At 35.1% G+C, this 18,130-nt stretch overlaps 1 protein-coding gene across 8 annotated transcripts in view; it reads right to left on the bottom strand.

The window, feature by feature from the left end:
- Positions 1–6,956: 6,956 nt before the first annotated feature.
- PNPLA4 (patatin like domain 4, phospholipase and triacylglycerol lipase) overlaps positions 6,957–18,130 on the bottom strand; it is a 37,480-nt gene continuing 26,306 nt past the window's right edge. For 4 of the 8 annotated variants that reach the window (XM_087967055.1, XM_087967057.1, XM_087967058.1 and 1 more), the window contains 5 exons: positions 17,315–17,409; positions 16,996–17,131; positions 16,347–16,412; positions 13,785–13,937; positions 6,957–8,090 (listed from right to left, as the gene is read on the bottom strand). In XM_087967055.1, coding sequence (XP_087823181.1) covers positions 7,959–8,090; positions 13,785–13,937; positions 16,347–16,412; positions 16,996–17,131; positions 17,315–17,409 — 582 coding nt within the window. In that variant the 3' untranslated portion in view covers positions 6,957–7,958. The other 4 variants (XM_087967051.1, XM_087967053.1, XM_087967054.1 and 1 more) reach the window with 2 other exon arrangements.

The following is an 18,130-nucleotide window of genomic DNA, read 5'->3' as shown; positions in this document are numbered from 1 at the left end:
CCATATTTCTCACTTATATTTTTATAAATCATTAATAATAATTAAAATGTTCCCATTTAATTCTCTCATTCACTTTAATTCATTTATTTATTAACAAACATTCCACTACATTACAGTAAATATTTTATCCATCATTTTAGTCATATTTTCTAAAATTATTTCTGTTTGTAATATAACAACGCTATCTTATGTACCTTTGCAGAATCCCTTTTACAATTAAATTTTCACCCATTTTCTCTAAACAAGCGTATGGTTACAATCCTTATATCTTTTCCCTGTTTCTCTATTTCTTGTTTCTGTCTTTTACAACTTCTTTTCCTTACCTTCTTCCCCCTCTTCTTCTCCCTCCCCTTTTTACCCCCTCGTCTCTCTACTTCTAACTCTCTCATCTGTAATCCCCTCTTCTGTTGCATTCTAATATTATACTTATCTTTCAAATTGTTCTTCTTCTTTTTGGTTGTTCCATTTTCAGTTCTTCTAAGAGTGATACCATTTTAAAGACTTTTAAACAACCACCTGGTTAATTTTAGTCATCTAGATGCAAAAACCAAAAATCACCAAGTAATCCAAATAATCCAAGGCTGTTTCTTCTTGCTTCTTTTTTCCACTTTCTCTTCCTGGGGTTCTATTATTTTGTTGCCAAGTTTCAGTTAAAATGTATCTTTGCAGAATCTTATTAAAATTTCACTGTAAGTTCCTTTTAGTTACAGTTCCATTCCTTAGTTCCAGGCAGTCTCCTCCATTTTTCCAGATCCTGCCCTTTTATTCTTTTTTTTTTCTCCTTTCCTGCTTTTAAAAACTTTTAAATATACAGAAATCTTTATTATCCCTTTGACTTTTATTTTCAGCTTAGATGCCTATTAATGTCAAAGTAGATTTTTTTTCAATTTCTTGCTTAAGTCTCTTAGTTGTCAGTATAAGGAAGGGAAGGAAAAAAAACCTAATCCTTTCCCTTCTCTCTTTCCTTCGCAACTTCAAAATCTTCTTTGGGAACAATGTTATTTAATTTAAATTCCAGGGTACCTTACGTTGTTGCTTTTTCGGTTTAACCTGGTCGACCAAAACTTTCTCTTCTTATCTTCCTCCTGCACATTCTTTTCCGGTTCAGTTCTTCTTTGAGAGGGCCATTTCTGACCACTGCTGCAACCGCCTTCGGGAAAGGGAGTAATGGCCAGCTGGGGAAGAGAGATGCAGCTCTCCTCGACCCTGCTGGCAGTCTCCCCCTTCTTCACCACCTCTACAGGGTGGCTTAGCCCCGAAACCAGCCAGCTCAGGGCACTCTGGCGGCGAGCTCAGATTGAAACCGCACACGATCGCGGATTTCGGTCTGTCGCTGAAGAGACTCAAACCGGAAGTCAACACTAGGCTCTTATCCCCCCATACTAGTCATCAACAGGATACCATTGAAGTGGAGTTCTCAATCTGAAAAATTCCCACAACAAAGTGCCAGTTTTCTGCAGCACTGGACTTCTCAGTATTTTGGAAAACAAAAACAAAAGAAAGACGGTTAATCTTATGTTGAAATTCTTTTTCCACCCTGAAATTGTGAGAGTTCTAACCTAGAAAACTATTATGTAATGCTAATGAAATTAACACAATGGAGCTAACTTCTTCAAAAGCTAATTTACAATAAAGTCATCTGTTCATACTAAAGAAAGCTTAATTATTTGAAAATATCAGCACAATATTTGAGAAACAGCAGAGCATATGAAACTGTTTCTGACATTATCTGCTTTTACATTTATTTTCTTTTAGTTATTGGTGAGAAGGTTGGCATACTAATATTGCACAGCATGGTATTTTGTTTTATGTAGAATTTCAGTTTAATTTATGATTTTGAAGTTGTCCTTATAAAAATATTATAACACTGTCTAAAAAAGAAACTGCTGAAATAAAATGCAGCTACAGGTACCTGATATGAATTTCTTATCTGAAAAACTCAGTGGCATATTACTAACAGTGTTTCAGCCATAATTAGTTCTAAGAAGGAACTTGTGATTATTACAGAGAGAAAGGCTAAATATAAAATTTGCTTTCTAAGCATAAGGCCAAAATACGAGTGCTCCTCAACCATTCCTCAAGAGATAAGTACAGTATCAAATGCAACACCACATACTTCAGTCCTGGATCTTTATTCTTCAAAATTGCATTAATGACTTCGATGAGTTGTTGACTCTTAGTGACCATATAGATAGACCTTGCCCAGGATGATTTATTCCAGCCAGGCACTTCAGGCCTTCCAACAAATCACCCATTTCTGTTGTAATTGAGTCTACCCACCTTGTTGCTGGTCATCTCCTTCTATTCCCTTCCATGTTTCCCAGGATTATGAACTTCCAAAAGGGATGAAAAATCCAATTATTAGGCTTAAATATGCAGTGTCTATATAATAATTTATTGCTTTTAGTGAAAGTTTTTCATATGTACTCAAAACTGCCTCCCATAACATTTTTTTTCTACTTGTATTAACCTATTTTATCATTGCTGTTTTTGTTTCTCTGGGTACAGCAATCTCTCCCCCACCACACACACACACACATATTTTAGAAATCTGGTACAGTAGAGGAAATATAGAATAACAGCCTATTCTCACTACAAGTACGGAAACTGTGGGATCAAGGAAGCATTGTCCTTGGAAACTAATGGCTGCTTTGATAGATTCCTTTCTTCTTGATTGTGTGCATTTCCCATTACAAAATTGTATTCAATCCTGCAATTTTTGACTTCTCTCCCTTAAAAAAAGGAAGATTTTTTTGCCTTCCTTTTGTACATTTTCAGGAAAGACTATGTTTGTTAAGGAGGCCTCTGAGCTTTGGGTTCTTCCACACCATTTCTAACTACATAATAAAGTCCTATGGAATTATTTCCTTATAGGGATTTAGCTCTTGTAAGGCTGAAGTAGTGAAAATGTCATTTAATCAAAGGATTCAGCTTGGAAGTTTGGTGGTTTTTCTTTTAAAAAGATATTTCGGTTGTAATACATTACATTTTTATAGTGCATAGTACAGGCACTGTAAATGTGATGAGAAATCACACTGCTGAAAAAATAGCTGATGCTTATTATTTCTTTCAAAAGAGGAGATAGTTGCTTTCAATTTTAGTTGGTTTCCTAAGATCCCCTTCAGATTATTTGTATTAAAGTACAACCCTCTTTGAGGATATTTTGGAAGGGAGGCAGCATAAGCAATCCCAGTCTTACAATTGGGATTGGAAAATTAGTTAAGTGGAGCAGTTAAGTGAGACATCACATGATTGCAACTTGTGCCTTTTCCTGCTGGCTTCTTCACTGACTTTGCTTGCTAGAAATTGGCTGGGAAAATCACAAATGGCAATCACTTACCCTAGGACAGTGTTGGCAAAGCATTTTGGCACTGAATGCTGAAACGAGAGCGTGCAGGAGTGCTGGAAACCAAAAGACCAGCTCCCCGGCGTGTAGAAGCGTGCCGGGAAGCTGAGCTTCTGGTTTCCGGTGTATGCATGCATGCCGGCCATCTGGTCTTCCAGTTTCTGGAGCGCATGCAGGTGTGAAGACCATCTGGCCAGCGTGCGCATACATGCTGGGAGCTGCTCTTCCAGTTTCCGGCACTCCCACGTAAGTGAAGACCACCTGGCTGGCACACATGCGCACGCCAGAACCCAGAAGAGCAATGGGCGATGGCTGGTGTGACTGGAGAGATGGCTCTGCATGAACTTCCGGCACGCATGCCATAGGTTCGTCATCATGGCCCTAGGATATTGCAACCATTGAAAACATGAGCTGGTTTTCAAGCATCCGGATCAGGATCATGTGACTGCAGGGATGCTGAGATGATCATAAGCGCAAGAACCAGTCATCATTTTTTTCACCATTTGGTAATAAAACAGCAAGTAGAAAGCTCACTTCTACTTGCCATTTAGAAAGGGTTACAAAGATTGAGAAGGTTAACCTTTGCTTTGTTTCCAATCTCCTTTTCTTGACTTTTACTTCATAAAAAGTAGCATTGGAAATGTGTTAAAACAAAAATCTTTCTGTTTAAGTACAAGTATGCAAAAAGTTTCAACATTATCCAAGATGTTTAATGGCTTTAAATATGCTGGGTGTTGTACTAAGGTTTAAGTCAGAGGTCTTCAAATTTGGCAACTTTAAGACTTGTGGACTTCAACTCCCAGAATTCTCCAGCCAGCTGGCTGGAGAATTCTGGGAGTTGAAGTCTACAAGTCTTAAAGTTGCCAAGTTTGGGGACCCCTGGTTTAAGTAGAGAGAGGTTCCAGCTGAAAATATACAATGAATAGCATAGAGATGCATGGTAGCTCTCTTTTTCTTTCTTTCTTTTCTTTCTTTCTTTTTCTCTTAAAAGGAAGAAGAAAAAGAAAGAGGGAGGGATGAGAGAAAGGAAGAAAGGGAGGGAAGAAAGAGGGAAGGGAGAAAGAGGGAAGAGAAAGTAAAGTAAATGAGATATGGGTGGACGGATGGATAGAGGGACGGAGGGAGGGAAAGAAAAAGGAGAGGAAGTTAGGACCACAAACCCTGGCACTAGATGCAGCTTCCGAGGATGCTTTGAAATCAGCACAGCTGGAAGGGACCTCAGAGGTCATCTAGTCCAACCCCACTCCAAGAGCATTGTTAAAGTGAGTTTCTATCTTTTGACCCACCCAGTCACATGACCACCAAGCCACACCCAGCCAGTCACATGACCAAGCCGCACCCACAAATTAGGCCACGCCCATAGAACCGGTTGTTAAGAAATTTGAATTCCACCCCTGCAGGTATGCATTCAAACTAGACTGTTGTTTTTCCATGTCATATATGTGGTTATATACATAATTCTGCAGTATGTATGTATTTATTTATTTAGTCATGTTTATGTAGTGTATATCGGAGGTGGCGACTCTTTGAGAGCTGTATGCAACAAAATTCCATTTTAATGTATGCCGATTAATGTACATTCAAAATGACAATAAAGTTATTCTAAGTCTAAGTTCTCTAAGTCTAAAAAAAACATTATTGCATGATGAACAATTCTTGGAAAGTAGAGACCGTCCTTTGCAACAGTGAATTATAAGAATTTTCTATATACTATCTTGGATCTGGTGATATAATATTAAGAGCTTTGCTTCTAACTTGAGTTGTCATCTTGTCAGTAATAGGTCACTAAGGATATATGCCTGCAGTAACTTTTTACCTAGTGACTGTTAGAACAGATTTGGAGGTCAAACAGCTTAAAAAAGAATCTTTCTGAGTGTCTGAATTGGCTTTTATTACTACTTTATACTTGATACTTTGAAGTTGCTACTAATGGCTGCTTTAAAAGGAAACAAATGAGGAAGAGGGAATGTCACTTTCAACACTTTCCAAAACTCAAGCAAACTTAGAAACTCTTTTGTTGGTTTTTAAACCTTAATATTAGAGAAGCGTGCACTGTTTTATAAAAAAGGTGAAATGCCTATGTCTCATCAGGGTCTGGTTCTAAGGTGAAATAAGGCTCTGGGCTGGGCTTAGGGCCATGGTATGGCAAGGCAGTGAATTTGTTTAATTGGAATATCTAAGGTGAGCCCACCTGGGAAACACTTTATGGTAGTTCCCAATTTGCTGTCTAGCAAGAGGAGATTGAAGACAAACTGTGAAGAAGTGATCTAGTGAAAGGGGGCATATCATTGGTAAATTTTAGTGGTATTATTTCCGCCCCCCATAATATTGTCCCTCATACCTGGTGCCATTGATCCTTTAAACAATGGCTGTATAATCAAAGATGATGTTGCCCCAGTATCGTCTCACTAGTTTCATTGAATAAATTTTGCCAATGACTTCTCCTTTAATCATGATTACAGCTTAAAATGTTTTTGAGAATTGTACTAAACTTGCTTTGCTCAAAATGATTCTACATAAAATACCATAGTTGAGTTTTTACATGTATTGGGTGATAGAAATGGGGGGCACTGATCTGTTAAGTACACCATTCTATTTTCTTTCAATGCATAGAAAAGTACTGACAAACACAGAGAAGCTCAAAAAGCTCATAAAGAAGATTATAGGATTACATTTAGTTCACTTCAAGTGGATAAAAAAATGCAAATGTTCTACAATAAAAAGGGTAAGTATAAAATTAGTGTGCATTATACATGTTTTACACCCACAGTTCAATTCCTTTGTTCATTGCTGCAATATGAAATGTTAACCCGTGTATATGGAGAACCTGCTGATGAAGGTAAAACTTGTTTTTCAACAGTGGTATTCATAAGCATAACTTCTATATAGTCTTCAATTTATGACATTTGGTACTGTAACTTGTCACTAAGTGAGGCAGTCATTATGTGAGATACACCTAATTTTGCAACCTTCTTTGTTAACCAAATCACTGCAGTTATTAGATGAATCATAGGGTCATTAAACAAATCCAGTTGTGTGTGAGGGTGATATCTGTCATCCCATTGATCACCCAGGTTGATTTGGTTGATCTACTTGGCTAGGTGTGACCCCTCCCTCTCTCACTGTTCCATGTGCATCCCTCCAAAAGCTGCACACTCAATGGTAGAAAACAACCATCCCAGACAGAAAGGGTATACCAATCTTCGTTCAAGGGTATACAATACTGAGCTCCCTTGCTAGAACCTCCAAACAAGCTCCATCCAGCTTTCCCCATTGTCTTGGCCTGTTGGAAACCATCTGGAAAGGTCACATATTGTGATTATGTGACCCTATGTCATTGCAATTGTCATAAACACCTGCTGAATTATGATAATGAGACCACAGAGAAACTGAAATGTTCATAAGTCTGAAAACTGGTTGTAAGTCACATTTTTCAATGGCATCGTAAATTTGAACAGTCATTACATGAATGGACGTAAGTGGAGAACCAACTGTAGTGGAAATAAAGAGTAAAATCTTGGCTTTTACAACACCATCTTTTGGGTTTATACACAAACTATATTCATTAACTTCATGCAAATCATAGAAAAGACAGGTCTACAATGAATTAAAAAGAACATTGTAAAATTTTTGCAATAAGAATTTATTAAAACAGTTAATTTAAAATAGATACTGCAATATTTACTGTAAGTAAAATCAATACTACTCTTAGATTATGATGACAGGAGACTTGCCACTAGAAAATCATACCCAACAGATTCCAACAGCATAGAAAGCATTTTAGATGAAAATGCAATTTGGCAATATTCATTATATCAGCAAATTACTTCCTTTGAGACAATGTTTTAAATAGAACTGGATGATGCAACTTGCTTTATTCATATTTAACAATTGCTCTGATCTATTTACTATGTGTGTAAGGCATAAATAAAGATGCAATATGTTTAATTGACATTTTTCTTTTCTTTCTACAATGAATTTTATATGACAGAAAGGATAAATAAACCCACTGAAAGTCAACATTTTAAAATATACGTAGGCTATCTGAAAAACTAAGTCTACTAGTGGTAAAACATATCTGTAGATAAATGAGTTGTTAAGTTGTTTTGTTTCCCATGGTTTCATTTAATTACAGTTCATGCTTGAGAATGCACTGGATTAAAAAAAAATGAGTAAACTAATTAATGAACACATAAATAGTATTTTATGAAATAACACAAGTACTCAATTTTCTGCAAACTGCCCATATTTATGACTTTATATGAATACATTTAATGAGCCAAAAACTCATATTTTTAACATTTTCATATCTGCATGAAAAATGGAAATCAGAACAAAAATAAAGCAATGAAAGTTTTGATTTCTCTTAATCTTTTCTAAGAAGCAGCTTATCTTCTATACCAAATACAATTCCATTGCATTTGTAACCCTCTACAAATTCAGACCAGCACAATGACATATAACACACCTGACTGGCATCAACAGATGAAATCCCAGTGACATTTTTTTTAGATAAACATAAATGGTGACATCAGCCCTTTGGGCTTTGTATGGCATGCTCAAAGATTTGCATTGACAAGCCATCAATTTATTTATTTTCATCATGCATAATCTACTCAAACCAATTTTCCTTCAATAAAAACTGGATGGTATCATCATATCCATCTTGATATAGCGATTCCATTTTCTCCTGGCTTGGTGGAAATAGAGCTTGATGAAGTCTTATAAGGTTGCCAATGGATAACTGCATCCAAGAAGAAAAAAGCAGGAAATTTTCTGCTTAATTAATTACATTTTGATATAATGCATTATTTCATATAGATTGTATTCTTGCATTTGCTAAGACATAAAGTGCTTGCTTTTGTTAATGGCCTCTATGGTATATAAATCATGGCTTTTGACTTGCAATATTTGAAGTCAATCAAATGGGTGTATTTAATAAACCATGGTTTTAATCATGGCTTAGTTTATTGTGAGAACCTAGAGATTGCAAGGTTTCATGAAATTTATCCAACATACAGCACTTAAATATAATTACATTAATTAGAACATTAATTAAATTAAAATCTGAAGCAAAGTGGTTTTTTTAATCTAATTATTTTCACGATCCTAGAAAACTGAAACAGAAAAAAGATAGTTCTAAAATATTTTTAAAAAGCTAATCAAACCTTTTGCCCCTTTTTAAACATTTGAAATGTTTTAAAACATTCATTGGTATTTTCACATATAGTTTTCACACCTATTTTTACTTGATGTACTGCCAAGGGAAAATTGCACTACAATTATCCAGTAGTTCACTACTAAATTTTGGTGATTTGATTTTGAAGCATAAAGATAAATTTCATGGACTTGGCCCTGATGTCCCTCACCACAGGGGTAGCCAGTAATAGTTTGTCTAATGCAGGGTGTCAAAATGGGGGCCCATGGGCCAGTTGAGTCACACGCAGGCCATGCCCATCCCAGTTCCACTAAGGGAAAAAACATCACGAAATATCACGTAATAGCAATATGACACCGTGAGTTTGACACCCATGGTCTAATGTCTCTTAATCATCACTGCTATTTTTAATTAGGTAAAACCAAATCACTACCATTTAATCACTAAGTTTGATGAAAACATCTATCTGCTTCAAACAGTTCTTTACAATGATATTGCAAGACAGTGGGTTTTAGCAGCTATATAGACCTGTGGCAGACAAGCAAATTAGAATCTGGTTCAAACCATGGTAGGCAACTTTATAAAGTTTGTATACTTCCTTTTATAATTACTTTTGGAAATGGCTTGTTATGTACTTTTAAGCTGTTATAAATCTTTGGATATTAACTTTCAAAGCACCTGCTTAGTTTGACATCAATCCTTTACAAAAGAAAGATTTAAATTGAAACAAATAGCAAAAGGTAGATTAAAAATTTGATTTTAGAAAGTTACAAAGGGACTAAGGGTCCAGACAAATTTGAAATAAGACCTGGGATTTGATTATAAAAAATCTCTCCTGAAATGCTTTTGTTTTCAATTAAAACAATACAATAAGATTTTAAAGATTAACACCAGAGGGAACTAAAAATTTCAATTAAAGAAAAAAAAAACGTAAAACTTTATTATCAAGTACAGAATGGCAAATATTCTAACACTAGAAATATTAAAGGGGGATTTTCAAAAATGGAAATCAACACTTTAATAATGTCAACAGCAATATTTGCTTTAATGGATAGATTATGTCTAAAACATGTTATGGCAGAGGTGATAAGAATGACATGGAAAAAGATGTTATGCTGGATATTGTAAAAAATTAAAAGGGATATACGAACAATAAATCAACAGAGTAACCTGGGCCTTTTTTCCATATTGGACTTATAAAAGAGACAAAGCTTTGAAGAATCTCACAAGAGACAAAGAAATGAAATCCAGTTTTATGACATTATTTGAATGGACTAAAGTTTAAGATTGTGAGAAATAAAAGGAAGGAATATAAGGTTGCTTTATTTAATGAAAGTTAAAATAGATATGTTATTTCTGGTAACTCTTTTTAAAAATAAACTTTATTCATTTTACAATTAAAATAAACAAACAACACATACACAAATGTAGAAAAGAAGAAGCGAAACAGAGTGGAGAAGTAAAAGAGAGAAGAGAGAAAAAGAAAAAAGAAGTAAAAGTAAAAAGAGATCAAAAAGTGATTAAAAACAATTTCATCTTCGACAGTTTGTGGGTTATCCTTATTTTATGCCACATTTACAAGTAATCCTTAATGCGAATATATAATTACCACTACAATTATAGCTTATCCTCTTTTACAATGTTATGTAGCCCATCTCTTATCTAACCATTCATACCAGCAGTTCCAGCTCTCATAATACATTGATGGTTCTTTATCTTTTAATACTAGGGTTAATTTATCCATTTCTGCACAATTTAGTATTTTTTGAATAATCATTTCCTCTGATGGAGTATGAGGTTGTTTCCAACATTGTGCAAAAGCCAATCTAGCTGCCATCAATACATGTAATATTATATACTTCACTTTTTTTGGAAATTGTTTATTAAAGATCCCTAATAGGAAGAACTCTGGTTTGAATTCAATCTGTTCTGTCGTCATTTCCTCCAGCCATGTTTTAATTCTCTGCCAGTATCTTTGTGCTTCTGTACAGGACCACAACATGTGGAAGTATGTTCCCTCCTTTTTTTGCATTTCCAGCAGTTCGGACTCATGTTGGGGTGCATCTTCGCTAGTCTCAGTGGGTGGGGAGGTGCCACCTATAAAACATTTTATAAGCATTTTTCTTGTACGATGCCGATTTTGTGATTTTGTTATTTCTATTCCAGACTCTCTCCCTTTCTGTTAAAGTGATACTATGTCCTATATTCCCACTCCAGAATATCATAGTTCCTTTAACTATTTCTCCCTCTAATTCTGTCCGTAATAGATAATTATAAAATTTTGTTACATTTTTTTTTGTCTGGGCCTAAAAGAATTTTGTCCAACTGCTGAGGTTTATTATAAATTCCAAATTCTTTCTTATCCTGTCTATATCTGTTTTGAACTTGAAGATATGCCCAATGGTCGATTTGTAATCCCTGATCTTGGAGGTCCTGCCATGATTTCAAATTTCCTTACAAATCCAATAAATCCTTATATTTAATCATCTTGGTAATATCCAAATTATTAGGGTGTATCATCGCCTCCATAGTTGAAATCCAGATCGGGATCTTTAAATAATATTTTTTCCTTACTTTCTTCCAATTGGTCAGGAGGGCATCTCTAATTAGGTGTCTATGAAAGTATTTCTGACTGGTTTTCCCTACATCCCATAAAAAGGCATGCCACCCCCTCTGTAAGTCATGACCTTCTAGGGCTAATATTCTCTTATTAGTTATGTTCACCCATTCTTTCAACCATACTAAGGAGGCTGCACTGTGGTACAGCTCCCAGTTTGAAAGTGCCATCCCTCCCCTGCTCTTCATAACCTGCATTGCCTTTAAATTTATTCTCGTTTTTTAACCTTGCCAGATAAATTTTGAAGTTATCCCATTGAGTTCCACAAAGTATTTTTTTATGAATTTTGATTGGTATCGTCTGAAATATACAGAGGAATTTTGGAAGAATAATCATTTTAATGGCAGCAATCCTACCTAATAAAGAAAGTTGTAGCTTACCCCGTATTTCTAAATCTTTCTTTACCTGTTGCATTAATTTATCATAATTGTTTTCCTTTAATGTCTTACAATGTGCTATCAACCATATTCCTAAATATTTAATTTTCTTTACCACTTGAATTCCCATCTCCTTTTCTAATTCTAATTTCTGTTTTTCTGTTAAACTTTTAGTCATTAATTTCATTTTCTTTCTATTGATTTTAAGTCCTGCCACTGTTCCAAATTGTTCTAGTTCATTCATCACTTCTTGTCCTCTCTGTATTGGTTCTTCAATAAAAAAATACCATGTCATCAGCGAATGCTTGCAACTTGTACTCTTCTTTCTTAACCTTTAGTCTCTTTATATCTGAGTTTTGTCTAATTCTGGTAACTCTTAATAGACTTTTGCTGACACCAGACCTGAAATGGCATGCTTTATGGATTTTTTAATAGATAAAATATGGGAAGAAAAAAATCATTTGCTATAATGATTTAAGAAGCAGTAAAATTACTAAAATTATTTATACTTGTGATTAAGTTTGGAAATAACTTATTTGTATATTTCTTTTTTCTTTGCTATATTCTTATTTTCCTTTCCTCCCTTTTTTCTTTCTATTCTTTATATATTTTATTTTTTCCACTTTATACCTTTTATTCTATTTTTCTTAGTTTTATTTTGTATTGATTTTTACTATTGCAATTATAAACTTCAATAACATTATTTGAAAAAAGAGAAACACAATGAGGCAATGGCATTATCTTGGTATTAACTTCAAGAAATTCTGAAACTTTTAAACACTTTAAAATATTTCCTGTTAATTATGAAAGTAGTGAAACTGAGGGCAAAATGGCCAACTGAATTTTCCTAGCTTCACATTAAAATAATAGGAAGCTGGATCAGGGGTGGGATTCTACCGGTTCTATCCGGTTCTATAGAACCCCGTGTTAACTTTCTAAGCAGTTCAGAGAACTGTAGTTAGAAGCAATCTCCTTTTGTTTTTTTCCACCCTTATTACATTCTTGCCAGACAGCCTAGACTTACTGTCTCCAGAGCTTTTGGGGCTTGACTTTCTTAAAGGAGAAGGGTTGTTTTAAGATTTTTACACTGCTGTTGAGGAAATACTTCCCTGGACAATCAGCACTTTGAAGAAATAATTGAATAATGAAGCAAAGCTTTTAGTGACAGGGAACCAAGATGAGTGACATTCAGCAAGGCTTCTTGGCTAGCTAGAAAGATTAACATTCAAACATGAGTTTACATACCCTTTCTGAGTTTTGGTCTAAAACTGTTTTTTGGTGAAAGTTAATTCTGTGATTGGGGACGTTTAATCTTGTGTTTATTGATGGGATAATTTTCCCTATTCAGCTTCAACAAGCAACAGCTACTGTTGCGATTTAATTATTTGTATTGTGTTTGAATTTTTTCTTGCCTCATGGTTTCTTTTTCTATCTGGGGAGGGGTCTTCCTCACTGCTTTAGTACTATCTGGCACTGTCCTTTTGGGGTATACTTCCAAGAGGCAGGATGCAAGCTTGGCACTGATTTTTTTTTTACTGCCTTTCTAGGGGGCATGTGACCTTTCCTTAAATCTGGATGGTTTCCTTAGGATATCTTGTGAGGTAAGTGAGACCAGTTGGTATTTTTAAGTGTTCAAATGGATCTAAGGATTGCTTCTCCTGGGTGTGCTCTTTCTGGAGAGCTTAAATGACCTCTCTGCTAAAGGGTTTCACTTTATGAGCAAGAGTTGGCTGCTTGATAGTTGTCACTGCATTTTAACTATTTTCATTCCTCAAGGTGCTCTGGCACCCTGCCTGATTTGTAACTCCGGCTTGCAGATATGTTTAATCTAATGATTGGTATTTAGGGCAGCTTTTTGCAAGCTAAGAAGCTTTTTGTATTTTTGTACAGGTAATCCTTGACTTACAACAGTTCATTTAGTGACCATTCAAAGTTACAATGGCACTGAAAAAAGTGACTTATTCCCATTTTTCACACTTATGACCGTTGCAGCATCCCCACTGTCATGAGAGGCCAGGCGAGGAGAAGCACCCCTTGATATGAGTGATGTCGAGTTAGCCATGCCCACCCAGTCACATGACCACCAAGCCACACCCACCAACTAAGCAACGGCCACAGAACTGGTTGTTAAAAAAACTGAATTCCACCCTGAGCTGGACATAATGTACTGTATAATAGTTCTATTGTATATGCCCAAAAATAAAGACATGACAAGGTTAAATCTTCCTAAAGAACAAAGAGTAATTCTAAAACTGTGGAATAAATAATTTCCCTTGCATAACTCACCATGATGTCTTGCTTTGCAACTTTAGCATAAATATCCACTCGTCCTCTGTTTTCTGGGCAAATGTCTAGTCGCCCACAAAAAGGAGAAACAGTCACAGTCCGGCCTTTTGGCAAGATAGGGAGGCCATTGGTTAAGCCACCATCGATCCATTTCTAGTGGAAACAGTTATGCTCTGTCAATTATTAACTGCTTTATTATCTGTCTACATATCTGGATACAATTTCCTGTGTCAAAACCTTGATTCTCTCAGGGAGAGAATCACATCTATTGATCTGTATTATGCATTTTTAATTCTCTAACTTGTATCATCTGTATGTCATCTAGAAAGCCTTATGGCTTCAACATCTAACCTAGTTTTCCTTGTTTCTTCTCTATCCTGTTACTTTTAGTCCTTTCTTGATGAAAACTTCTAAACCTGCACACTTTGCTGAAATATTTTAGCTTATCCTTTCAAATATTTTGTTCAGATAACGATTTTGGATTTTTTCGTCCATAGGCAAGATGACTGTAATTGTTTTTTTAAAGGGAACAGAAAGATACCATATTTATGCATGTATCTTTTCAGGTACATAATTCTCTAAATCAGGGGTGTCCAACCTTGGCAACTTTAAGACTTGTGCACTTCAACTTCCAGAATGTCAGTGCTGATGGTATTCAAGTGGTACTGGTGACATCCAAGGTCCTTGTTATTATTGGTGCTATATTTTGCCACAGTTATTCTACTTCTGTATTAAGGTCTTTATATTTTGTGATTTTTTTTAATCTTGTTCTTTCTCTTTTATTCTGCTGTCACCAGGTACAGGTAGTCCTCCACTTACAACAGTTCATTTAGTGACCATTCAAAGTTACGATAGCACTGAAAAAAGTGACATGATCATTTTTCACAATTACAACCATTGCAGCATCCCCATAGTCACATAATTAAAATTCAGGCACTGGCAACTGACTCATATTTATGATGGTTGCAGTGTCCTGGGTCAGTGATCCCCTTTCATGACCTTCTGACAAGCAAAGTCAATGGGGAATGCGAATTCACTTAACATGTTACTAACTTAACAACTGCAGTGATTCACTTAACTGTGATAAGAGGTCATAAAAATGGGGGGAAATTAACTTGACAGTTGTCTCACTTAGCAACATCAATTTTGTGCTCAATTGTGGTCGTAAGTCGAAGACTACCTGTATATCAATGTTGTTGATGTTATTAAAACAGTAATAAAACCCTCCCAACAAAACATTAGAGAGACAAACAAAACCTCACTCTTTTTCTTCTCCTACACCACAGAATCATCAATTACATTTTATTTTAATTCAGAAGCTAACTCATCCTCAGGTCTTGTCTCTAGCATTTCATATATATATATATATATACACATACATACATACATACTATTACAAAGAAGATACTGTAGCATAATGTATAGTTAAAATCTATTTAAAAGAAATCATGGAGCATGACAAAAATATTTAGGATATATACTAAGTATTTAAACCTGTGTAACCATGGAAGTATTTGTTTTAGAGTGCTATGCATTGCTTCATTGATCACTGAATTTATAATCGGGGTAAATGAATAAGTCTGTCTTCCTTATCCCTTATAAATCAGTATAAACTCCCACAACATGAAGCTTATTTTTAAAACCACTTTAAACATTCCACTACTATCTGGAGACCAGTAATATACTTTAGTGCACAGCATTCAAATAAAGAGAAACTCAGCTATTTGCAGTATGAGAATGCACACACACACACACACACACACACACACACACACACACACAAACTTATGGCCATACAACTGTTGGAATATTTGTAATTAAACACAACAAATAATACAATTACTAGACTTTTAATGACTGCACAACAAAAGGAATTTTAACACCTCCGTAGCTCAAAATATAACAAGTTGTGTCTATGGCAGCATTCTCTTATCAAAAATCTACCTCGTTCTCTCAGCCTTGTGATATACTCCAGACAAGAAGCATACCCAGAAGTACTAGCTCTAACTTTATTGTTAAAAGTCTAAAAGTACATCTATTCCTCCTTGCCTTTATAACTCAAGAAGTTAGGGAGGGTCCCTTCTGAGACATTTGCCATGCTTCCATTTCTTCTTTGGGCTAAGCTGCCTCTTATCTGCTATCTAGTCTGCAGCTCTTCCTCTTGTCTCCCAAGGTCATTCTCATATACCCATTACAAGAACAGAAGTTACTTCCTAGATTGTTACGAACAAAGAAAACCATCCATATTGTAGTGATATCTTCGCTGCTTTAATTATAACTAGAAGTGTCAAATGCATGAGAATCTACAATATTTCATTTATTTTAACATCAGGAACATTCCATGCCAATTCACAAGCCATGATGAGTGATACTTTTGCCAGAGCAAGTCTTGAAGCAGAACACCACATAATTGGTTTTCAAGGCCATAATGTTTCAAAGGTGACATGTTAATATGAGTTCTTAAAAAAAATCAGATAGTGATGATCAGCCTACTTGATATGAGGATTTTTTTTGCAGCATGCATAAAAACACAGTATCCAGAATAAGAATAATTATACAGACCTGTCCTTTATAATCCACTGCATTTATTCCTGCATAAAGAGGAATAAAACTGCTGGCTAACAAAGCCTAGAAAACATAGGAAAAATATGAATAAGTCTTATCTTATTTCCTTAACTGAAGAGAAATACTGAATAATAACAACTTTACTTTAACTCATCTTTCAGACCATACAGTTTATAATTTTAATTACCAAAGTGGCTAGGAGGGAGCGAAGAGTCAAGAGTAGATCCATTTTAGAGTTAAAGTCCAGGTATTCCCATTTGTCTACAATGTAAGATGCTTTTTAAATCCTTTCTTAATTCTGTCAGTCCTGAACCAAGCCACCTATATTATCTTAGCATGAGACTTTAAAAGAAAAACATCTCTGAGTGAGACTCACTTAACAACTTCTTTACTTAGCAATGAAATCTCTGGTCACATTTGTACTCCTAAGTTAAGAACTACCCATAAAGGCCAGTTGTTAAGATTTCCAAGACAATTAGGTCATGAATTCCTGGCTATCAATATGTCCACAGTCTTCATTTTTAAAGCAAGTGTCAAGTGAGGAACATGAACAGCTTGCAGGCCAAAACTAATAAAACCTAAACTCTTAAGACCCTGGAGACAACTGGATGATTTCACTTATACGAGTAATATGCAACTTTCCTACCTTAACAAGATCTTCTCTGGAGGCAAAATGTGAAAGCAAATAATTTTTTCCATTCTTAGTACTAGTGACTGATATAAAGAGGCGGTTTTCTGCTATCTCGTGGGCATTAGGGGGGAGGATTGAATCAATGTAGCCCCTATGGAAAAACAGAATAAATATTAGTCCACTTTAATAATTAAACAGCTTCTAAATAATTTAGGAAAACATGAATGCTGCATTTCACCACAGTAATTATCACAAATGCAGTATTTCTTATGTATCATTTATTGGAAAATTTACAAAAAACCAAATTTGGAAGTATAAATATTTACAATCCTACCTAAGTTTTGTCATGAGATCATAACCAGGTGTTAGTGCTCCAAAGTAGAGTTTTCTAGTATCTTCAGCAAGTTGGTAGGTAATAGTTGTACATTTCTGAAAAAAGATTCAAATACCAATTGTAAACACAGCTCCTCTCAACACATTAATCTAATTATGTGAAACATTTAAATGACTTTTTAACATATGCATTCACACAGATGGATGAATAGATGGACAGATAATAGAAATGCAGTTTGGGAAGGGTCTCTTTTTTATACACTACAAATTGTTAAAATGCTACATATTAATAGGCGGGCTTCCTAATTAGAACAATACATTTAAGAACACGTGTGTTACCAATATTGATAAATGAAGTAAAATTCATTATGTTCCTACCCTCAGGAGGCATCATAATTTTAATGAAGTTATCATATTACTGAAACTAAAGTAAATGAAAATCAACATGGAAGCAAAAAAAGACTTCTGAAATCATGCTAAGAATTGTGGTAAAGAAAAAGAAAAGCTACAGAAACTTGAAAAAAAAGGACAGGCTTTTATTACTTTTACTTTCATTATAAAGTGTAAATATTGTCAGTAAATTATCCATTTATAGAATTATTAACTTGCATATTTTGATCAGAGGTGGTATTCAGCAGGTTCTGACCAGTTCTGGAGAACTGGTAGCAGAAATTTTGAGTAGTTCAGAGAACCGGCAAATATCACATCTGACTAGAGATTTTACAGTATCCTTCCCCTGCCACACCCACCAAGCCACGCCTACAGAACCAGTAGTAAAAAAAATTTGAATCCCAGCACTGATTTTGATGCCTACTTG

The sequence above is a fragment of the Notechis scutatus genome, chromosome 5, assembly GCF_049901735.1.
Source record: "Notechis scutatus isolate UNSWTSFEM ecotype Mainland chromosome 5, rNotScu1.2, whole genome shotgun sequence".
Classification (NCBI taxonomy): Eukaryota; Metazoa; Chordata; class Lepidosauria; order Squamata; family Elapidae; genus Notechis; species Notechis scutatus.
Note: the sequence above shows the minus strand (reverse complement) of the source record. Positions and strands in the feature narration are given on the sequence as shown.